The sequence below is a fragment of the Lygodium microphyllum genome, chromosome 26 (genome assembly GCF_053477565.2).
Source record: "Lygodium microphyllum isolate KBCC chromosome 26, Lygodium_microphyllum_v1.1.10, whole genome shotgun sequence".
Lineage (NCBI taxonomy): Eukaryota > Viridiplantae > Streptophyta > Polypodiopsida > Schizaeales > Lygodiaceae > Lygodium > Lygodium microphyllum.
In genome coordinates this window covers 26,742,171-26,767,464 of record NC_141160.1, presented here as the reverse complement: position 1 = coordinate 26,767,464, position 25,294 = coordinate 26,742,171, and the positions used below count along the sequence as shown (strand labels likewise).

Here is a 25,294-nt window from a genome sequence, read left to right as displayed (position 1 = left end):
CAAGAGTTATGAAATCCATACAGTTGACTTTACTCCATGTATGGTTCACCCATGGAGAGAGCATTCTTAAGTAGGGGTGTTGATTTGTACTTTGGACCAAGGAGATCTCAGGTTCACAAGATTTCCCTTAGTTTTCAAAGAGGTGAAATATTAGGGATTTACCTTCTCACTATCATATCACAATAATGGTCTTAAGCTCCCAAAAGAATTACAAATGCAACTCAGTGGTGAGACAAAAAGAATTGAGTAGCATTGTCAGTTTGTTGCAGTAGGCTTTGCCCTGGCTTTCACTCTTCCCCATAAGAGCAAAGTAGATGTTGACCTTCAAAAGGACCTTAGCAAGAAAGTCTCTTTGTATAAACCTTCCAGAAACTATAGATGTAAAAGAGCTACTCTAAATTTACCCTTCAAAATGAGAGTCTCAGCTACCCTTCCAATTTGAGGGCTGTGTAAAGGGAATGAGGGAGTATGCAAGCATTAACTGGAGGCCTGAGAATCTCGTTCAACCGAAGCACTTGAAAATATCTAGTGAGGTGCAAACTTAGATGGGACAGCATGCAAAACTGAAAACTCAGTTGCCGACTGCAGCATTGAGTCCAATTGGAGGAGATACATACATTCAGAATACTGTAATGCTTTCTCCTTCCAAAATTCAAGGAAATATATAAATGCTCTGTTATACACTTGCTTCTTGCCTCAGGACTAGCATTTTCAGTTAACACGAAAACACAAATCAACAAACCGACCGACCATAGTGCGAATGAGTGAGTGGAGTCATGGAAGTTCAATATCCTTTTCAAACTTTGCACACTGAGTGGCCTCAACACAGGGGAGAGCTTACAACTAAAACTCTCAATATGCTGTCCTTGTCAACTGTAATGAGACATCGAATCAAATGCTAGATTCAGTGTGTACTGATTACAAAATGATGTGATGAGGAATGATTGAATGTTGAGACTGTAAAGTTTCTAGCACGCTCCAATAAACAATATATATGCTGACAATGTTCTACAATGGGTAAATGAGTGGTTATTTTGGCTGGTATCGAATAGTCCCCCAGAATAATGAAAATTTATGTGCTGTAACAAGAAATCGAAAATGGCTGCCAAGCATTTTTGCTTTCTAAAACATGCCAAATCCAAACCAGATATTTTGAACTCTACCAGTGTGACCTTGGAGAACAGCTGTATGTACACTCTGGATTGGTGAATGTCATTTTGATTACTCACCAGCACATTACAATGATTGAAGCTTCCAGATTCCAAGAATTAAGGTTAGGCTTAGCTTGTGAAAATCTACGTATCTCCAATTTCCAACAATCCACAATGATAACATCTGGAGTAATCCATGAAGTGCTAGGCCAGCAGATCCAAGAACAACTTCACAAGTTATACCTTCTGCTTAATGAACAATTTCTGCAGTCTACTCAAAGCAGAGCAGCAACATCCACATGCAAGCCATTCACAAAATGCCCTCATAAATGCTGAACAGCTATAGTCGCTCTCTAAACAGACCTCAGGCATTGCAGTTCCTGTGCAACAAACAGCCATGGTTAAGCCAAAAAATTTCCCTTCTAGGATACATGCTTGGGGCTTAGAGATACAATCAAAAAGTCTGAATAATACACAAACCTTTTGTCCAGTCAGATGGATGAATTTTAGATTCTGCTGCTTGAATAAGACTCATAATCTCTTGATTTACCTAATCAAAAGGTGAAAGGAAAAAACCAATATCTCAAAAGTTTCCATTTTCAGAGCTGGAAAATAAAATAATGTTTTACGTTAAGTGCTTAGTCAAAAAAGGATCAAGCTAGATATATCACGTGCATGTGACAATTGTTGATGAAACTTCAAAAGCCAATCGATCATTACCTCATCCACGTTCTGATGTGTGATAAGATGTCCTCCATCAAGTTCCACCATTCGAGCAACTGGATGCAGCCTTTTTGCTATAGCTCTAGCATGTCGTATCTGGGCAATGACATCACCTCTGCTTATGCAAGCATTACAAGGAATCTTATATGAATAGCACATTTTTGGATAATGGCAAAGCTCTCCACACTTGTCTTTAAAGAATGTACAAAGATACGACATTAGTGTAGAATGTCATTCGATATAATCTCTCAGAGCTAACAACATAATACATCCTGCTCAGTGGGCCAAGCAAATAAGTATACCGGCCATGAATCACAGAGACCAGAAAAGATGACGACGATATTCTTTTGTATTCCTCAGAGGTTACTTGATGTTTCCAGCAAGCATTTAGTTGGCCACTTTGTCCATAACTCGTCTGCATGCCATTCGCTGTGATATTCCTTACATATTCCTGCATAACCACATAAATAAGGTGACGTATTAGTCTGGATATGAGAATAAGTACTATTGAAAACCATAAGCACTGCATGAACATGCACAGCAGGATTATGATTTTATGGTTCACGGTGGATAGTAATTTCAAATAACCCAAATGAAGTTTCTCAAGATGCTCCTCTAGTTGAGAATGCATATATTCTATTGGTAAAATCTCAACATGGGACACATAGATCTATCTTTCAGTCCTTTAACACCTGTTGCAGCACAAGCTTTAGGGCTTGCATTAGAGAAACAGACATAAGCAAAAACAGCATAGAAATACATGTATTCATTACCAAAATTTCAACAAACCATGCAGACGGGTAAAACCTCAGTCCAGCAACAGCTGCAAAGAGTGCGACTAAAATTTCTGAGACGTGGATCATGATTGCACTATCCTCTAATTGGCTGAAAATAATCGTTAAGGCATAGCCAGGTGCTCCACAAAGCACCCACTAGGAAGAAACTGAATTTTGCAATGATGGAGCATGTGTCCAAAGCTCAACATCAAACTTCTCTCCAAGCTGGAGCCATCAAAAACTTCTAAGCGTTGTTCATCCATGTTAGAGCTCGTGCAATGTGTACTAAGACCTTTACTAATCTCACTTTTTCATCCAGTAAAGAACTAAGCCTCTTCTCGGTATTATCAGCCCATGCCTTTGCACCATGTATATCACCCATGACAGAGAGCCCATTCCCTCAGCATTAACAGTGGAGGCACATCATCAAATAAAATGCTGTGCAAAATCAGGCATCTGCATTCTGCATTTTGGACCCATGTTCAACTGTTCTCTTGAATATCCGCATGTTCAGCCCTTAGCCACGTGGCATACATACATGCAACACAGATTACTCGGATACAAACATGCATACGCCCATGCACGCATGCAAGCATGCATGTAGACACACATCCACCCACTATATTTAACAAGGTATTATACAAAGCTGCAACACTATTACTTTAATAAGGCCTTGTTAGAGATAGATATATAACCATTGGGTCGATACCTAATGAAGGTTCTTTTGCAATCCAAATTAACCTATTCCTATTAATACTTAATAAAATTATGCAGATTAGAGGTTAATATTAATAAGATTATTCAGATTAAAGGTTAAATGTAGAGTAAGACTTGTTTTCTCATCATCAAATTGCTGCTTGAATGGCACACTGCCCATCCATCATCACATGCCTGCTGTTGTTTGTGCACTGCTTCAGCTACCTGTCATCAGCAGTACCCCTGTAGTAGAAGAACAACAACAAGAAGCTGAAGAAGAAGAAGAAGAGTATTGCTAAAGACAGCCTGAGAGCCACCCTGGAAAGTTGAACTTCCAAACCATCGCCTTCTGCTGCCCTGTGAATCTGATGTGGCTTCACCTACAAACACCTCACCAACAGGATGTACTGTGCGCCACATGCCTGTGTGTCAATCTACAACAATGCAGTCCTACCATTGACACAAACATGCTTATCCTATCGCGCTAGTCAACAGCAGCCTGTCTGTCGTCGACTGACCTGCGTACGGCCGTTAAATCTATCCACGTCATCACAATTTAAAAAAGGCTCGACATGTAAGTTTGCTCACTTTTTTAAAAAAATAAATTTTGAATTTAAAGATTTAAAAAAGGCCCATACCTGCCCTGTTCACTACCCTCAGTTGCCTGAGTCCACAAACCTACCACCTGCCCCATTTATGAAGTGCCTGCCAATCACTCTCCTCACATGGCTGCCCTACACGCTTAGCTGCCTCTTACTCTGCACTGTGGTCTTCATGACAACTGTTGCAATATTACTTTTCTACTGCCCATCACTCACTTGCAAGATTGGTGATACTATCTTCAACACTATTTCCTCAACTCACACTATTGTTCAAAAGTATTGCCACTGATGACTGCATCTACTATCGGGATGTCAAGATATGGCATCACCATCCAAAAATTCTCAGGCGTGGACTTCTCCATCTATAAGAAAAAATTTCAGCTCGTAATTATGGGGGAAGGCATATGGAGAGTTGTGTCCACTGATGAGCCAGAGCATGTTCGGAACAACCCACAACATCATCAAGAATGGCTCGAGAAGAGCAAGTGTGCTCGCCATCATCGGGACCCTCTTCATCACCTTGATCTCACAAAAACAGCAAAAAGCAGTATGGGGTGGCCTTCAAGTCACATTTGGGGGAGATATTAATAATTCCCAAATTATTTTTGAAGATGCAATTGTTTAGTATCTCCTACAATCCTTCGGAGACTCTTAACAACGTCTTGATCATCTAAGTCTCATGTACCAACAATTGACCACTCTCAATGGTCATTTGGATGACGACGATAAAAAGTTTGTACTTCTTAATAGCTTGATGAAAGAAGCACAATTCCATGAAACCGTGACAACTCTCAAGGTGGCTCAAGAGATTAAATATGAGGAGATGGTCACCATCCTGTTGGATGACTAAAGGCGTAACAAAGATGCTCACATAGCAACATCTGCCTTCTACACCAAGAAACAACCACCTAAGTGCCAATATTGCAAGCATATTGGTTATACTATTGACCAATGCTACAAGAAGAAAGATAAGCAGCAAGACAAGCAACACACCCAATATGCTGCTCCTAATACCTTATCTGAGGCACTACATGAACAGCAGCAGAGGTGAGATGAATGCAGTAGTGGTGAGATGTGGCTCAAATACCACTGTTGAGTATAGAGCTCACGTGTTTGACTACCAAGCTATGGCAAATGGAACTCCATGGAGGGGGGGAGGAGGAAAAGAGGGGGGGGGATGAGAGAGAAAGAAAGAAAGAAAGATATATTAACATCTACATAAGGCCAATGTGATCTATGAGACAAAATCCAGAGTACATCCATATCTAATGTCATCTCATCAGTAAGGTAAAGATAACATTACAAAGAAGTGGGTGGCCTATGAAACAATACTGAAAATAACTATACGATGGGACTATACTAGGGTTGAACCATGTGTAGTGTTGTTCCATCGATAGAAAAGAAAAGGAAAGGAAAGGAGAACCAGATCTGATAGAACCATGTACAAAAGTGTGCTGGAGACTATGGGCTGTAGCTGATCTCAAGATCTACACATGATCTCAGCTATGATGCGGTCCCTAGTTGCTTCACTGATATGCTTGGTAGTGAATCTTCAGTGTCTCGTGATAATGGCTCTATTCCAACTGTGATATGGCCTCCTCGGACGTGGTCCTGGTAGACGGGGTCATCATGCTCGACAAAGGGAAATGGCTCTATCTAATGTGACTCCACGGTGTGGCCTGTAAGGTGTGTGGCGGGGTGGCTCTGTCTCTGCTAGGCTGGTAGTGTCAGTAGGGTCGGCTCTGTAGAAAAAGTCTGTCACTGCTCTCTATGTGTGTCCCTCTGGGTGAGCTGGCCTCCCGTCTCGCAATAGTACAGTTTGGCACCTCTCGAGCTCCAGGAGGAAAAGACCTAGGGATCTCTGGTCCTCGTACTCCATGACGCGACAAAGAGGTCCAAATCCATCAGGGAAAAGGTAGTGGCACCGTCCTTGTATATCATAGTATACTGTGCATCTGCATATGTAGTGCTCCTCCGTCTCAGGCTCTCGATCACAAAGCTGGCAAGTCCTATCCTCTGCTAGGGTATTTGTCCATCTGCCTGTCTCCATCTAAAGCCTATGTGAGGAGGTGCGAATCTGTCCGATAGCAACCCGTACGCTATGGGATATATGGGTGTCCATATATGCTGGCCGAATAGTGAAACCATCATCAAAGAGACACAAGAAATGACTCTTGTAGAACTTCATCCTTGATCCTAGAGGGAGTGGTGGATGGATCCATATCCTTGCTATCTCAATCCTCAAGATATCACCTTTGATCACCTGGTTCAACTCTGATCAGCTGAGAGAAAGTGTAGGGCATTCAAGGCTTTAATCCAAAGGTGGAAGACAGTCAAAATCCAAACCATATAGGCTGATCCAAATAACAATCTGTGAAAACCAGCAGTTCTTCTCACCTCCTACTAGAGGTTCCCATAGTCTGTGCCAAAAGGTCACTGCCCTGAAGAGTGCCTCCGTAACTATAGGTGTTGCCCCTAGCTTTGCTCTAACAATGGGATGTGGGGTGGAGGGCTTACTCCTAACCATGCGTGCTATCATAATGATCAATGGCCTTTCCATGCTATCCCAACCATCATAATAAACCCTCTCTACTCCAATCTAATAGTGAGTGGGCTAAGACATTTGTGGTACAAGCTGCAACCCATACCTCGGCTCCATATAGTAATGTAGGTGTGACTAGGGTATCAAACAACCAGAGTTTGGTGCGGGGCTCTTGGAACTATATGTGAGCACATTGACTCTCGAGTGCCCCTAGTGCTGCGTATCCACATGCCAAACGTGCCTCTGATGCCCCTCTCAACGAAAAACATGGGCTAGAGAAGGTGACTCCCAAATAGACATATTCCCTCACATGCTCCAATATGTCTCCCCCAAATGTGAATTGGTACATAGATCTAGTCGCCTATGCTGCTAAAGTATTGAAAACCATGATTTTGGTCTTCCCAAGGTTCACTGTGAGATCTTTATCTCTACAGAAGATATGCAAAGCATCTAGATGGCATTGCAATCCCTCCAGTGAATCTGAAATGAAAACAATATCATCTACATACAGTAATATCGGTATCAGCACCATGGCACTGCAATCCCTCTAGTGAATCTGAAATGAAAACAATATCATCTGTATACAGTAATATCGGTATCAGCACCCTTGCCAAGCTGGCTCTAGCTCCTTGATCTATGTAATCAAACACTTCATCTATGTATAGACCAAACAATGTGGGTGATGGTACTGTCAATCCTCTCTAATAGTCCCCCCAGGTGCTCGTACATGACCTATCACTGCCTCATATAATGCATGGACACCCCATCGTATACCCTCTGGTACTCCAATGTCCTGCAATCTCTGCATGATGCGTGTACGAGGCATTGTATCGAGAGCTTTGTGAAAGTCTACAAAGCAACAATAGATCCTCTTGTCTCGGGCTCAGCCCTCCTCAATAATGGCTCTAAGTGTGAGAATATGGTCCAGCGTGGTATATCCTCGTCTGAAACCTGCCTGTCCTTGTGCTCTCTTGCCTTGCATTTCAGCCCACTCACTAAGTTCATGCTCCAATATAGATCCATATATATTGGCCAAAGTATGACCGATCATGATAGTCTTGTAGTTGCTAGGAATCAGGGGATCACCACTTTTAAATAGCGGAAATATAGTATTGTCTGACCAACTCATAGGGAAACCTTCACATACTGCTCTATTGAACATATGTGCTAATATGGGTGCTAATATGTCACAAGCATGTCAGAATGTTCTACTACTAGTCCATCCTCATCCTATGCCCTTCCATTTTGTAATCTATAAATTGCATCCCTAACCATTTTCCATGTGAAGAAAGACCACTATGTTGGCCTACAAGCTTGTGGGGGCTGCATAGGTGGCTGTCCTGGCAGGCCATACAACTGTCTCCAGTCAAGCCAAGCATCTAGTGATGTAATCTGTATGGGGGGTTGTCTTTCATGAAACATCTTCCATGTGCTCTTGCTATCCCGCCCCAAAAATAGCTGATATATCTATGCTTCTGCTTTCGCTAAGTAGTCTCGTTTCTTCTTCCGCACGAGGCGTTTGAAGAACACCTTTGCTTGGCGATGTGTCTAAGTGTCTAGCTCCACTTCTCTCTGTAAGCGAGCTCGGGTGACTACACTCATCATCATACCAGCTATTTCGGTGAGCAATAGATCGTGTGGATCTACATCGGGGCAAGGTGTGTGGGAATGCATACATAGGCGATCCATGTATGGCCTCTGCTAAATCCCTTGTACATTCTTCCAACGATCTACTCAAGTCCAATGTATGTAAACTGGTCTACATGTGAAGAAGCCTGAGAGGGCGTCACAAGATCCAAAGAAGAAGGTGCCTAAGATGTTACGAGTCAAAATTGAGTCATGTGTGGCTCTCACACAAAGACTAGCCTCCACAGTCACACCATAGGATACTCTTTAGAAGAGCACCGACTCTAATACCATGTGAAGATATGCTAGGGTTTGCACTTAGGAAACATAGCATGTAGCACCAAGACTAAAACACAAAGACTCAGATAGAGACAAAAAGCAAAACTCAAACCCTAAACGCGAAACACAAAACACAAAAACTCAAAACTCAAACACAGAGACAAACACATAGAGAAGAAACTCTAAAGTGAATGAATGTTGTAAATGAATATAAGAGTGTATAGAACGCCCAAGGGCAGAGCGATGCACTGTCGAAGAGTGACGTCCACCGGAGACAAATCCCAATTACAGTAACCACCATTCAGAGAAAGCTAAATAATGAAGGGCAGCAAGCTGCTCACCAAAACACAGCAGTCGGAGAATAAAATATAGTAAACACACCAGTGTACCACCAGAGGAAGGCTAAAAACTGATCACGAGGCAAAGAACTATCAAGCGATAACTGGAGAGGTGTTTCTTGATGTAGATGGCCTGCTAGACTGCAAAAACGGAGATACTACAGTAGTCGCCCAGTGGGAGAGATGTCAACAGCTTGTCACCTAGCCCCAAATGTTGAAAACACAAGCTGATGAAGTGCTATGATGGCACAATAAATGGGGACCTTTAAACAACGGAACAATGGCTGAAACAAGCCGCCTGGATAGTGATGGGCTGCAATCGTGATGGCTGGACAGCAAATGGTAGGTGGCTAATGGCTGAAATTTGCACTGTAGAGTGAGAAACCTACACAAAAGGATAAGGCTGAATGGTGGCCATCCTGTCTATTTATAGATGTTAAAGGGTGCCCCAAAATTTTGGATTTTGGGGGACCACTGAAACTCTCTCAAACCGTGCACCAAATTTGTGTTTTTCATTAATTAAGTGTATTTTGGGGCTATTTAAAAATGCTAATCAGCTATAAAGCGTGTCTTAGCTCAACATCCCCTACATGTTGGATTCAGAGTATACAAACAATACACCCCTCTATGTTGAGGATGATGAGGTGATGCTTGAGAGAATGAGCCTAGCACTAGAGGTGTTCTACATAGTAGCAAGTGCAAAAATAAAATAGCGAAAGTTGGTTGGTTTTCTTACAAACACAAATTCTAGCACCGAGTGGGATATCCACTTAGGTTTTAGATAGGCGAGCAATAGTTGTCAATCACACAATCAGGTATCTTGGATTCTGAGTGGGACTTGATATCATACAGCCCCTATGCTTGACTCCATCCAGCGGAAGCTAACCTACTAGAGAATGATGCCTCTCCTTGGCGAGCAAGGCCCTAGTGATCAAACAAGTTCTTTTGGTGACAGCCTGGTACATTGCCTCTTGTTGTTGTTTTTCTTTGTCATGCATGGCTCAACTATATTCCCTAGTTCAAATTTTCTATGGCCCCAACTCAAGCGGGTCCAAGGATTCCTATGCTAAGGTGGCTTATAATACTAGCATCCATCATTGCTCCAAGGGGTCCTAGGGATCATTGATCTTAAGTACCAAAGTCATGCCCTATCGGGCTTGCTAGTGATCCAAGAGCTCACTTGCAATAGGTAGACATGGAAAGTCCTCTAGGAGGGCTTTCAAGAGTTCACACCTCATCAAGGTGAGGACTGGAGACAGTCTCTAGGACAGATCTCCACTCTACAACATTGTCTACACTACCCAAATCATCCTTTCTTCATAGCCTATTGCAAATCTAGATATAATGTAAGGCCCTACAGCAATGGGCCCTAGCATGCCAAGAGTGTAGAAATTACACAGTACAACAAACAAAATTTGAGCAAGGAGTAGATAATACACAAAAAATAAAATAAGAACAAAGATTGCTTTAACTTTGAACAAACTCATATATAGATGGCTCTATCCACCCGTACACTTCCACTATCAAGTTTAGATGGCGATCCAGACAGATGATAGGCGAAGAGCTCAAGGCTAGCTAGAAGAACTCTGATTGGGTGAAAGATAGATTGATGATGGCTTTTGAGGGGTCTTCCTTTTATAGCTCGGGAAGGTAGTCTAGTTGGCCTATCCAACCATATTATGAACCTTTCCTAGTCGGCCTAGGAATATTCCCTTACCGTCGTCGGGCTAGATCCACAAAGGTCACCCTTTTGCCATCCTGTCACATAGACCTCATTTGGCATACAAGTCAAGACCCAACCGTGCTGACACATGGCTTCTCCTCATAATGGGGGCCTTACAACTTAGATCACTATGGATCATTCGCCACACCTTACGAGGGTGGGGCATTGAGCATGTCAAAGAAAGAGGAGATTGACAAGCAGCCTATTATCTAGAACCCATAGATCTGACGTCATGACAAGATGTAACTAGTTTGGCTAGGAGGCTAGATTGTCCGATCCATCAAGGTTTGAAATGGCATCCATAGATTGCAACCTTGAAGATTCTATAGCAAACAGCACGACGTCAAAAAGAGGCAAAGACTAAGAGGAAGGAGATTGATGCAATGATCCCCCAAGATTGTTTAAACCCCCTTTCCCTGCCTCTCCAAACCAAAAAAATGAAAAAAAAAAAAAAGCAACACGGACAGGAGAGGTGTAGGCAGTACAGTTTTCACCAATGGACATTCCTCTATAGGTGTTAGGTAGACTCCAAAGTATCCCCCCATGCACTTTCTTCTTAGTGTAGAAGGATGGCCGTTGGTTTTCTTACAAACATAGATTCTAGCATCAAGTGGATATCCAATTGGGTTTCGGATGAGCTAGCAACAGTTGTCAATTAGACAATCAAGTAACTTGGGTTCCAACTGGAAATTGATATCATAGCAGCAAAGTAGTTTACCCCTATTCTTGACTCTATTCAATGGAAGTTGACCTACTGGAGCACAATGCCTCTTCCTAGCGAGCAAGTTGCTAGTGGTCAACTAGGTTCTTTTGGTGACAGCCTAGCACATTGCCTCCTATTGGTGTTTTCCTTCGTCATGCATGGCTCAACTACACCGCCTAGTTCAGAACTTCCTATGGCCTTGCTTAAACACCTCCAGGGATTGCCTTGTTAGGTAGACTAGAGATCCCAAGACTCACTTGCGGTAGGTAAACATGGAAATTTCTTCTCCCAAGGCTTTCAAGAGGTGAGACCTCATCTAGGCGAGAAGTGGAGACCCTATCTAAAATGGGTCTCCACTACAACATTGTCTATACTACCCAAATCATCCTTTCTCCACAACCTGCTACATGCCCAAAAACTAGTGGAGCCAATGTAAGGCCCTACAATAGTGGGCCCCAGCTTGCCAAGAGGAGATTGACTGTGAGATCATGACAGGATGTAACTAGGGGAGTGCTCTCATATCCGGTGGGCTGGCTAGCAGGCTAGCCCTACCCGACCTGTCAAGGTTTAGAAGACATCTATAGATCATAGACCTAGAGATTGTACAAGTAACAAGATGCTGGAGAGAAGCAGAGGCTAGAAGAAAGGAGGTTGATGTGGCGACCCCCCCAAAATTAGTTAGCCCTCCCCCCCTTTCAAAGAAAAGCAAAGAACCAATGCAACCAAGAGATGTGTAGGCGGCACAGTTTTCACCAATGGGCATTCCTCTATAGGTGGTGGGTGTGAAGAAATACCCTGACACAGAAACAAAAATAACACCGTACGACAAAGCACAAATTGATAGAAGAACACAGTTAGAATTAGGGTAACTCAAAGACAATGAATACAAAGAAATGAAGTGATATGACTATTGAATATACAATTCTCATGCAGCAAACACACTATGTAGTGAATGAATATTGTACCTCGAACTCCTGTATCTCAAGGATCAGGGCAAGGATAATGAGCTAGAGAGTATGTCGTACTCCAAACGAATCCCAATTGTAGCAAGGTAGCCTCCGGATGTCGAACACCAATAAATGCAGCCAAGAAAGGCTAAACCTGATGCAAACAGCAATACAAGAAAGAAAGACTAAAACCGTAGATGAGGAGAGAGAAATACTAAAAACGCAGGAGAAAACACAGCAGCAACAGTCAACATGCTGAAATCAGCTCCAAACAGTGTGTGGTAGGTTGGTGATAAACTGTTGTAAACAATAATGGCCAACTTGGACCGCGATGTCCTTCAGATCCGGGATGTGGGTAGCAAGCAGAAATACCTAAATCTGCAAAAACGAGGTTAAGGCTGAATGGAGGGCAGCATACCTATTTATAGAAAGTTTGGGCCCTCCCAAGTGGGTTTGTGCTTATAGTATACAGACACTCTCTAGGAACGCATTTCTTTTTATCATTGGGTGTCGATGAAAAAGAAAATGGCTAAGGTGTGGATGACACAAATATAGCAAAGATGTGAAGCAAGCAAGCAAGCTAGGGACAACTACCTTGGAGATTGCCATGTGCAATGCCACGAATATGGTGGATCTAGAGTTGACTACTCCAAAAGACCAAAAAGGGATAAATGCGCACACATGCATGTTTACATAAACAGAATGCCAATGCATGGGGTAATGCAAAGGGAGATGTAAGATGTCATGCTCATGCAAAATGCAATGCAATGGTGCCACTTGGACAATGCCCTCGCAGGGGAATTGTTCACTTGTCCAAGTGTCCTTTTACAATCATGTCATCCTAACAGTGCAGATGAAATTACAAATGTCTATAAGTACAATACAAAAGAATAAATGAATGAATGTCTAAAAACTGTAAGCACCATCACTGTCACTATTAAGAGAAGTGGCCGCCCCCTCTCAAACTGAAAGGGAAAGCAAGAGGGAAGCACCCTCTCCCCATCCACCTGAAGAAGTAAGGGAAGGCACGAACTGTAGAAATAGTATCTAACTCAACCTGCTCTTTGGAGAAATGGAAGTGGACTCCCACATGCCACGTTCATGGTGTGCTGATCAAGTTGTCCGCAAGGGCAATGGCACTCTGGTTGTCATAGTAGACAATGGTAGGAGAGTCACAAGGGAAGTGAAGCGCCACAAGTAAGCTCCTCAGGTAGATGGCCTCGATGGTGCCATCGAAGAGAGACCTATACTCAACCTCGACTATGGAAGCCACCACCATCTCTTGCTTACGGCTCGACCAAGAAATGGGAGCCGTGCCCAAGGTGAAGAGATAGCCGCCATGGGAATGCTGGGTATCAAAATCCCCTACCCAATCAAAATCAGTCTATCCCTACAAACATAAACCAGAACCATAAGTGAAGCCATAAGAATAAGTATACCGCAAATATAACGCAACACACGAAGATATGCAATCTAATGTGACATCCTAGATGCTGTGAAATATTGACTAAGAATGCTGACCAAGTAAGCTAAGTTTGGCCTAGTATGAGTTAACCAAAGAAGTTTTCCTATTTTATCATCAAGCGTATGTGTATATGCACGACACCCAAAGACTTTGAAGTGGGATATGACAGGCCGAGAGCCAAAGAATTCCACGTTGAGAGCCGCAGTCGAGCACTAGTTGAGAATGTCCACCGTAGTGTTAGCAGCCTCAACCCAAAGGGGCTCAAGGAGATCTACTACGAATAGCATAAAGCGTGCCATTTCCATGATTGTCCGGTTCCGACACTCTCTGACTCCATTCTGAGAGGAGGAGTTGGTAGAGGTGAGCTAACGAGAGATGCCATGCTGCTATAGAAACTTAGAAAACTCGTTGGAGATGAACTCACAACCGCTATCACTCCTCATGCAACCAACACGACGACCTGTTTGGTTATGAACTAGCAGCACCCAACCAGAGAAATATGTGAAAGGATCGAACTTATGCTTGAGGAAGTACACCCACATGTATCTCGAATGATCATCTACTATCAAAAAGAAGTACAGCGTGCCATTCAAGGCAGCATTGGAATGTGGGCCCATAAAGATCAACGTGAAGAAATCTAAGATACGCCTCAGCTCTCTGTGTAGACTACTAAGAAAATGGGGTACAGTGTTGCTTCCCGAGCTGACATGCTTTACAGTCATCTCAAGCTAGCTTTAGGCGAGAAAGTCCCTCAACCATCTCACGGTGAGACAACTCATAAAATAACAAGTTCACCCTAAGCTGAGGAACATGGTATACATTGTCCAATGAAGCCAAATTGGAACCCTTGTCAGTAACAAAACTGACGCAACCTTGAGCCTGGATCTTGACCAAGAGTTGTTTCCTACACGGACCCACCCATCTACAGGAACTCGGGTACGAAAGATGTCCTCTATAGGAGCCATGTGATGTGTAGCTCCACTGTCCACAATCCAAACAAGTACTAATGTGCTCGGCTATGACGAGTGGGCTTCTACGATAATAACGTCGGGAGGCAACTCACAGATGTGGACGAGACTCGCATCGGATATCTCTACAAAGACAATGCGGGCCTTTGTAAACCAGCCAGATAAGCCCTCTAGAGCTGAGAACGTCGTCAACTGAGATGGTAAACCGATGGCAATGTGAGTCTAACCTTTCTACTACTCCTTGCCATCACCCTGTCTCCCCTGATGGAGATTGCCCGACCGAGGAGCGGGGGTCTGTGACTTGGGTTTTGATATTGTGCCTCTTACCTTTGATCAACACTTGTCATCAAAATGGCCAACCTTTTGACAATGTTGACAATACCTATTTTTCTTGGGTACATTTTGCCATCCGGGTTTGATTTGAGACAGGGAGTTTCCTTGTGATTTCCTTGCTTGATTTTGATTTGAAGTTTGATTTGATTTACCCTTTCCTTACTATCCCTTCTGAGAATGAGGAATAAGAACCCCCTTTGAGGGATTATTTATATGAAATTGATTAAACAGCCATGCATAACGCAATAGCTAACATTCAAATTCATAGAATATGGGTAAATTTGACAGAGATACCACTTACTGTAAAAAATTGAAGTATTTAAGCAGAAGCTTGTTAGGAAACAATGTGACCTAATCATCAGAGAACTTAGGAGTCCCTGTAGTTAAGAATTTGGCAAGAAGATGCCGATACTCAGCCAACTTAACTTTCAAGTCATCCTAGTTTGAGATTTTGAAGTTTTGAAGCTCGTAGTCAAGATTTATTTAAGGGATCCTATCCCCAGCTGCATAGTGGTCAGTCAAGTGTGGCCATCGCTCTTGCGCTAAGTCAAAATGCTGAAGTCGAGAATAAAACTCACGCAATAATCCTTGCATCAGCTCGACAATAGCAAGGCATCCCTAGCCTTCCATGAGCGGATGACCTCATATGAAACAAGTGCGGAATCGCATTGGGGTTTCAACCCCTCCACAAGATCCCATAGCTTCTCTGAGTCAAGGACATGTCTCATCAAGTTTGACCAAGTTGTAAAGTTTGACCCGTTAAAACGAGTCTTGTCATTGAATGCATGCTTGGCGGAAGATGAGATAGAACCATGAGGTGTCGGGAATGTGAGGTAAGATGGATGTGGAGAATAAGATGGTGGTGGTGGTAGTGGTGGTGGTGGTGGTGTCTAATAAGGAGGGGGAAGAGATGCGTAAGCAAAAATAGGCTATGAGTGTCCAATGAGTGTCAATTTATACGAGGGCACTGAAACATGAATGTTTTCGTAAGGTGCCGGTGGAGATGGAGGCACTGGGATACGTAAGCCCTGTCCAAATGTCAGCTAGGACACAGCATAATGACCAGAGAGTCCACTAGGTAATGCCATGGAGGCAAACTATGGCACCAACTAATCCACACTCCAGAGAGACTAGGAGGAATACCCAAGCTGTAATGATCCCGAAAGTGTGTGAGGAAAAGGTATAACATCACCCAGCTAAGGAAGAGATGAGGTCCTAACCACTATGCCTAAGTTTGAAGAACCCCCCAGTGTGGTGAATGAAAACACATGTGATCCTACATGAGAGGTTACATACGGTACACTCAATGGAGGTTGAAAGAATATAGCAACGGAATAAGAGGGTGGAATAGGAGGGAGATTAAATGGATTTGTGATAGATATAGATGTGGAAAATAATGTGAGTTCGTTTTGTCCATTAAATGCATTAAATTGAAATAACGATCATGAAGATGCACCTACTTTATTTTGACATTTGAAAACAAAATTGTTTGAAGGAAAGGAAAAGGAAGGAGTACTCACGGTTTCTTGTTTCAACTGCTTACCTAGTCTTGAGTTCATAAAGAAATATATGTCTTTCTCGTTACTCATAAACCAAAAATTATTTTACATACGTCTTTCATCATGAAAATCATCCATACCAATAGGAGAAGGCCCTACCGACGCCCCGTTGCTCTCGCCCCCACCATCGTAACCCCATTGGACCCCCCCCCCCCCCCGTCCCTCAAGGCCATCGCTGTCCCCCCCTTCTCGGCATCAAGCTACGTCTCCCCCTCCTTGCTATCACACTAGGCCCCTACGCCCTCCCTTCTCGCCATCACGTTGCCCCCCCTCCCCGCTGTGCACCCCCCCCCCCACACCCTATGGTTCCTGCCGCCTGCATCCCCATTGCGCCGCCTCCTAGGCTCCCCCTCCCCGTCTGCACCCCATTCGCATTGTGGCTCCACCCACCTATAACCATTCGCGCTGCCCCCCCTCCCCTCCCCACCCTGGTATCTCCCCCACACTGCCCTCAAGCAGACGATCCAGACCCACCACACACTGCAACGCCACTCTGACCCCCCAGGCACTTGTTGGCCTTCACCCTGCGGATCCAGGTTCCCCCATGGCTCCAGCCTGACATAATCTCCCGTGGCGCCCAATGCCTCCACCGCCGTCAGAAAACAAACCCCGCTATCCTCACTATCACACCTCCCCCCCCTCCCCATAGCTCCCTCCACTTGCAGCAACACCCCCCCCCCTCTGGCGGTACAGTAGTGTGTTTGGTAGGTTCTCAGAAGGGACACGCAATGGAAACCTCTGGTGGTGCATTCTGCAAGTGCCCCCTAGTCAAATACCTTGTGTGTAGTCCTCTCTGAGAAACAACTCTTAGCAGTCCGTACCATAGAACTGGAGCTAAAAGAAACAGCGATCTTCAGTCAAGTCGTAGGAGACTCTCCATCCAGGGCTCAACTTCGGAATTGGCTTCACTCCACACTGCGCATCGGCACGGCGCAGATCATGAAGGCGATTCTCAAGGGCAAGGGATCTTCATGGTACGACTCACCTCGGCAGACGCAATCCATGAGTTAGTGGCCAGTTCACCCTATGTCTCCACGAAGGGGTTCATATACGTGGTCCCTTGGTACAGTGGCTTCATTGTGGAGGCATTCACGCTCCACAACAATTTCATTAGACACCCAGTCGCCCTACTCTTCCTCGAACTGGCGATAGAGTATCACTAGCTTGTGGAAGACTTTGGATGGGGCTCTTCGACACTGTCCTTCCCGCCTCTTTTGCGAATGCAGTGATAGCCGCAAAAGTCCCAAAGGTATGGGTGGCAATGAAAGAGACAAAGAACATACCACAGTTTCTAGAGATTGAGGCAAGCGCATATTCCTTTAGGCAATAGGTTATTGTGACTAGGCACAGCCCGAGTAGTACCTACATTCCCATGACATTGGGCATCTGGCACAGAGTGCACGCGCTTCGGAGCCAAGGCAGCTTCACCGACAGGCCCCCACAGGTGGACGCGGACAGCTTTACACGGGTCTAGAGACGACAGAGAGGGAGACAACGGGGGGGGGGGGGGGGGGGCACAACTAGCCCCTCCGATAGCCACGGTAATAGGAAGCAGGAGGGCAAGCGTCGCCCCCTCGGCAGAACACCACGTGTCCCCCCCTTCCTCACCCCACCCAGTAGGACTACATACCTACACATCCACCTCCTACAAAGGCGTCACAAGCCACCTCACCCGAGGGCACACATCCCTCCCCCCCCCCCCTCCCCACGGCTCCCCCCCCCCCCAAACCCTAGTCCACAGCCCCCCCTCCCCAGAGCTACTAGCCCCCCCTCACCCACCGTGTGCCTCTGACCACCCCACCATCCTTCGATCCTCCCCCTCTCCACCATCACCCCCACCGACCAATACGCCTAATCCCCACCCAGCACAGGTGACCCCCCCCCCCCCACAAGAGGTGAGAAGCCCCATACACCGACATCCTCCACTCACCGACAGTCTAGCCCCCCTTCCCCTCCCCACACAATCACCAGCGCTTCCGTCCATGCCACCTGTCACACTTTCCCGAGACTGGCGTAGCTGCTACCACAGGAGTTTTTCTGCAGTGGGTCGTGGTCTTACCTCAGAGTTGCAGAGCGCAGAGAGTTCTCACTACCCCTGGAGGTGAGAATCTTCGTGGTAGGCAAGTCAAGGAGCGGCAAGGTCTATCTACTGGCACCACTGGATGGACCAAACTACGCCTTCTTCCTTCAGACGTCTCACACAGGAGACTGGACGTCGACTCGGATAGAGAAGGTGGAAAAGCTACGTAGCAGATCACATCTCCCAGTGGATGGGAGAAGGTGGACTGGCACTTTTCTCCCAGCAGTGGCCAGGTTGCATGATGGACATTAACTAGTGAGCTGGGGCCGAGATCCCACATCTGAGCATTATCTTTCGAGCCCCCTTGCAGTGGAGAGCCCCAATGGATGTGATCGAGTGGCCCCTAGCAGAGACGGCCCGTTTCTACCAATGTACAGAGTCTCACCCTCTCAGCCTCGCTAATAGATGCCCTGGTGGTACCACCAGGCGCATCCATCACCCCCATCCACCCGAGGGCTACCCTGGGGAAATGGAGTTCACTGTCCAGGCCGACAGCAAAGCGTATCCGCATGCCTCATAGCTCCTCTTCTTCGTCAACAACTTCCACACTCAACAGATGTTTGTTCGGTCAGTCACAGGTTTCTCCATGAGTTTACATCTTGCATCCTGGAATGTGAATAGCCTCCACTACAGTGAGCACGTGGTTCCAAGAAGTTGATTGTTCGACAAGAGCTGCAGCCTGCCCTTGCTGAATGGATCGATAACTTACTTCTACAGGAGCACAAGCCCACTTCCGCCCAGGCCCAGCAAGTAGGGAAGGTACTCCTCGGTAGTTCACACACTTACTAGGAGCACGCCATTGATGCCCACGGCAAGAGTGGTGTATACACCTCTATTGGCCCAAGCCTCACCGCCTCTGTACGAGACCACAGAACGATCGTGAGAGGGAGGGTTCCATGGATCAGATTGGATATTGGGAACTCATGCCTTGGAGTCTTCAATGTCTATGCCCCTACTGAGGTTAGGGCACGCAGCAGGTTCTGGATGGAGATCGCAGCAGGACTCCCAAAGACGGACTCCTGGATTGTTGGAGGAGGAGTTGAGGAGAAGGGAGATAGACACAGCAATACCTCAGGAGTGGCTTGCCCCACTGAAACGAGAGCCAGTAGAGCCCAGGGAGGTATGGGTTGCTAGGTTTTCATTAGCAAGTATCCCCCTACAAGTGGCAGGTAGAGTGGGAGGCACCCCACATGGGACTTTCTTCACCGTGCAAGAGGGAGAGCGTCTGGCCCTTGACCTCGCAGGATGAGAGGATAGTTGTCCTTTCATAAAGGAGGATTCGGGTGGTTGGCCTTCAAGGGAAGACATGGAGGCTGGACCCTTATGTCTTCTGGAAGGAGCTCAAGGAGTGGCGCCTCTAGATTTGGGAGGGCAGGCCACTTGATGAGCAGGAGTGGGATTCGAGAGAGTGGCTATGGCTGGCCACTGCAGTCGCCAAGAAGCCACCGAGATTCCTAAAGTACACAGCCAAGATTGGCAGACACGTACTAATTGTCAAGAATCGTGCGGTGGGGGGATGTGCTTGAGTTGTTGCGCCAAACACACTGTATACACAAGAGGAAGCTCACTCAAAAACACAAGAAGAGAGATGGAGACCAAAACGTTTTCTTGCTAGTTTCTTCTTCTTCTTCCACACACTATACAATGTACACAAAGTATAGATAAGATATAACATAAAGGAAAGTGGCCTACTAAGTCAAATAGTGCATAACCAACTATACTAATCGACTGGTGCTATATCTTTGCCAGTTGTAGGTAGGTGTAACAAACTAAATATAATAAGTGATAAGTCAGTAGCCATGTGAGTATCATAATGACCACCAACGTGCTAAGTGTAGACATACGGACCCATCTAGCTAAGCGGTCTATCATCAATGTCCGCACGTGTTGAGCTTGCCATCTCAACACTCCCTCTCAAGCTCAACTCTATCTCTGCAACCCCAAGTAAGCTTCGGAACTTTCGAAGCTTCTCTGCACCCAATGCCTTTGTGAAAATGTCAGCTATCTGATCCTATGTGTTGACATATACCAAGTTAATCTCTCTTGCAAGTACCTTCTTTCTCACAAAGTGGTAGTGCACCTCAATGTGTTTTGTCCTAGCATGAAACATTGGATTTCTAGCTAGCTGTATGCTGCTCATGTTGTCACAATGAATGACAATTGGACCATCTCCCTACAAGTCCAAATCACCTAATAACTTTTGCAGCCATACCACCTCACATGCTGCCATAGCAGCACCTCTATACTCAGTCTTTGTACTCAATAAAGCAACTCTAGGTTGCTTTTTGCTGCTCCATGTAACTGCTGCACTACCAAGGGAAAACATGAATCCACTTGTAAATCTTCTGTCTGACATGCTACCAGCCCAAACTGCATCTGTGTATCCAAAGACTTGTACATCCTTACCTGCCTCATAAAAAAGTTCATAATGTAAAGTGGACTTCACATACCTCAATATACGTCTAACTGCATCCAAATGAGGCTTTATAGGCATCTGCATAAACTGACTGACAAGGCCAACAGCATAGCTCAAGTCTGGCCTTGTGATAGTCACGTAAATCAAACTCCCTACTATCCTCTTGAACATAGTAGGGTCTTCTATCTCATCCCCAATGTCAGCACTCAACTTCACATTTTGCTCCAATGGTACTGAAAGAGGCTTGCATGCTGTCATACCATACTTGGATAACATATCCAAGCCATACTCCCTTTGGAATAGCCATATACCCTCATCACATCTGATCACCTCAATACCAAGAAAGTATCTCAGCTCACCCAAATCTTTCATCTCAAACTGCTTCTTCAAGAAGTCCTTAACTTCAACAATCCCAGTGTCACTGTCACCTGTAATAATCAAGTCATCCACATAGATGACTATGATGACCAAACCTACATCTCTCTTTCTCACATAAAGGGAGTAATCAGCATCAGAAATATAAAATTCAATATTGACAAGATACTCTCCAATCTTGTCAAACCATGCTCTAGGTGCTTGCTTCAGCCCATAGAGCGTCTTCTTTAACCTACACACATATGTGGGATGCTCTAAATCCTCATAACCTGCTAGCTGCTCCATATACACTTCTTCTTGCAATTCACCATGCAAGAAGACATTCTTAACATCCATTTGCTGCAAACTCCAACATTTAGCTGCTGCCAAGGCAATCACACACCTAACTGTTGCCATCCTAGCAATTGGACTGAATATCTCTTCATAATCTATGCCATATGTTTAAGCATAGCCTTTTGCAACCAGCCTAGCCTTATACTTGCTAACTGAACCATTTGCATTATGCTTGACTTTATAAACCCACTTACAGCCAATAACTTTCTTACCCTTAGATAAGGGTACCAAATCCCAAGTATTATTGGCTTCTAATGCAACCATCTCCTCATTCATTGTTGCATCCCAATGAGCATGACCAACAGCATCCTCAAAACAAGTGGACTCAACATCCTCAACTAGTTTCACCATATAAGCATAATGGTGAGTTGCATAACCTTCAAAACCAAATCTTTTAACAGGATATCTAACCCTGCTAGATCTGCGTACCACCGGATCACTCAATGGAAGCTTTACATTACTATGAGCTCTCTGTACACCTAGTGTCCTGATTGAAGGAATGCCAAGCTCATCATCCAAACTCTCCGAACCACTAGAATCTCCATCAAATCCCAAATGACTGGTAGATGCATCATTACCATCCAGCACTTTCTTCTTTCCTTTGTCCTTCCCTGCAACACTTATAGATCCACCTGAAGATGTGGGACTACTCCTTAGTCTCCCAGACCAAGAACTCACTGTAGGTATAGTACCAGATGATGTTTCTGGTCCACTAAGACTTTGTGATTCTTATTTTTCTTTTTGCACATAGCTGTCCTGATCATTATCATCATCTAATACATCACCAATAGGTGCATACCAGTTGTCCATCTCATCAAAGATAATATACTTGCTCACTCTGAACTCACTTGTGATAGGATTATAATAGTGATACCCTTTTTGCTCCAAAGAGTATCCAATAAAAACACATTTTTCTGCCTTTGGATCAAGCTTCTTCCGTAGCTCATCTGGCACATGAACGTATGCAACACAACCAAATACCTTCAAGTGCGATACATCGGGCTTCTTGCCGGTAAAGCATTCTTCAGGAGTCATCCCATGAACTGCAACTATGGAAGTTCTGTTCATAATGTAGACAGCAGTATGGATAGCCTCAAACCAAAAATGTTTGGGCATATTCTTTTCAGCCATTAATGCCCGTACAACTTCTGCAATATGCCTATTTTTTCTTTCTGCAACACCATTTTGCTATGGGGTATACCTGCAAGTAAATTGCCTCTTTATCCCATGAGTCCTCAAGAAGCCACTGAACTCATTAGAGAGGTACTCTCCCCCTCCATCTGATCTCAATCACTTCACTTTTAAGCATGTTTCTGTTTCAACAGCTGTCTTAAAAGATTTTAAGTGCTCAAACATATCACTCTTTTCCTTCATTCCTTGAACAGTCATCAATAAATGTGACAAAGTATTTGCTGCCACCAAGAGATACATTCTGTGTAGGCTCCCAAACATCTGTATGTACTACATCAAGTATATTTCTACTCACTTCTCTATCATGCGAGAAGGGTTGTCTCGCCTGCTTACCAAACTGGCATGCTTCACAGACTTTATGCAATTCTGCAACTCTAAAAGAAGGCAAACCTATAACCAATCCTCTAGACTGCATTAATTTCAGCCTTTGCACATTTGCATGTCCAATACGTTTATGCCATATTTCAATATCTGCAACTACTCCTTTTCCTTTAGCATACATAGCAACATCCATTGCAGGAATTCCAGCATCTAAAGTGAACATTCGGCCAACTCTACTTCCTTTTGTGACCAACCTGCACTTATCATTAAAGTCTTCTACAAAACAACCTTTTGCATTGAATAGGACTTGCAACCCCTGCTCTACCATTTGGCCAACAGATACTAGATTCTTTGTAATTGATAGCACATGTAATACATCTGTCAGACTCTTTGTCTAGCCATCATACAAGGACAAGGGAACCTTTCCAATGTGTGAAATTGGGTGGCATGAATCATCACCCGTCTACACATAACCTAGGTTTTATAAGTCCTGCATCTCTCCAAACCATTCAGCATGACTAGTCATATGATTAGATGCACCTAAATTTACATACCATACATCATCATGTATCCCCTTTTCTGTAACTGCATTCATCATATACTGCATAACAAACAGACGCTCATTTTTGCCTTCATTCTGTCGTAAAGACGATGCATAGTTTCCTTGCTACAATTTACCACTGCGAATATCATCCTTCTTAGCATAACAATTGGCTGCAATATATCCTATTTTGCCACAATAATGGCAAACAATAGCAGAATTTTCAGAGCCTCTATTCTGTCATCAACCTCTTCCTCTAGAGCTCCCCCCGTCTCTAAAGTTTCCTCTGCCTCTAGAAACCTGCATTTCACCAAACTATTGATTGAACCTGTTTTGCTGGTTATCGCCAGCACGTCCCATACCACAACCTCTCAAAGAGAATCTACCATGTCCCCTTCCTGAACTCGAGTAAAATGCTTGGATCTATTCACCATTTCTTTCACACGAATCACCCTGCATATTAATCTCTTCAGTAATCATGAGAGAGATCAACTTATCAAAATTTGGAAATGGCTTCCATACATATACGAAAGTAACAAATGATTTCGAAGTCCTCATCGTTAAGGCCACTCAAAGTGGATGAAACCAAATCATCATCATCCGGCATTGCATCAATCGCTGGTAAAGCATCTGCAATGCTCCTCACCTTCAACACATACTCATTGACAGACATTTTTCTTTCTTCAAGGCATTCAACTCTTGCTTAAGTTGAATCTTTCGTGCCTTTGTATTTACTGAAAACATGCTCTCAAAAATTGTCCAAGCTGCATGTGAAGTTTCTGCATTCCTCATATGTCCCAGCATAGTATTATCAATGACTGCAAATAGCTAGTACATCACCTTTTTGTCTTTCGCATTCCACTCTTTCCATGCTTTTAACTTATTTGCAGTCGGAGGGATACCCAGCTCTGGCTCCTTTTCTTCACCTGAGACAAACTCATAAAGGCCCTTTCCAATGAGAAAGTTTATCACACGGAACTTCCATAAAGGGTAGTTGTTCTTGTCGAGCTTGTCAATAATGGGATTTTCACTGTTCTCTGTCATTATCACAAACAAGGATATAACACAGCAAGCTAGTCTTCTACAATCTTTCACAACATGTGCACAGCAATACACCAAGCAACCTTTTTTACTGATTGCTCAATAGTATATATAATCTGCAACTTATTTGCAGATAAACCTTATTTTTGCTTCCTGCAAACACCTCAAAAATTACAGATTCGCAATCTGTAACCTGTGCACCCACTTTCGGTCAATACAGCCAAAATCACAATGTACCCTGAAACTGTTGTCCGCAACCTTGCGGCTCTAAAACGGGGCTTAAAACGGCCTCAAATACCCAAAATAATTGCGGATAAGCGGAAAAACCCTAAAGAGCTTATCTGCAAAATATACAGTGATCTGCTCGTACACCAAATCTCACAGCAATTTGAGATTTTTGCTCGACCCTGCTTCCGGTGCCTCCGCAGGCACTATCCAAGAGAGAGAGTGGAAGAATGAGAGAGCTTCTTATCCGTTGCTTGCTTGCTCGAACCTTGCTTCTTCTCCTTCGCTTCAGCCTTCGAAATCAGCCTCTCTCAGTGGTGGGGCTCTGATACCATGTCAA

The 25,294-nt window shown here is 44.3% G+C and overlaps 1 protein-coding gene across 3 annotated transcripts in view; it reads right to left on the bottom strand.

The window, feature by feature from the left end:
- Positions 1 to 674: 674 nt before the first annotated feature.
- Positions 675 to 25,294, bottom strand: part of LOC148013074 (alpha/beta-Hydrolases superfamily protein) — a 59,576-nt gene continuing 34,956 nt past the window's right edge. Inside the window, exons 7-10 of one of the 3 annotated variants that reach the window (XM_087668184.1) lie at positions 2,177 to 2,325; positions 1,872 to 1,989; positions 1,632 to 1,701; positions 675 to 1,531 (exon numbers count right to left, since the gene is read on the bottom strand). In XM_087668184.1, coding sequence (XP_087524310.1) covers positions 1,389 to 1,531; positions 1,632 to 1,701; positions 1,872 to 1,989; positions 2,177 to 2,325 — 480 coding nt within the window. In that variant the 3' untranslated portion in view covers positions 675 to 1,388. Of the gene's footprint in view, positions 1,532 to 1,631; positions 1,702 to 1,871; positions 1,990 to 2,176; positions 2,326 to 25,294 lie in introns of those variants that run through there. The other 2 variants (XR_015688890.1, XR_015688891.1) reach the window with 2 other exon arrangements.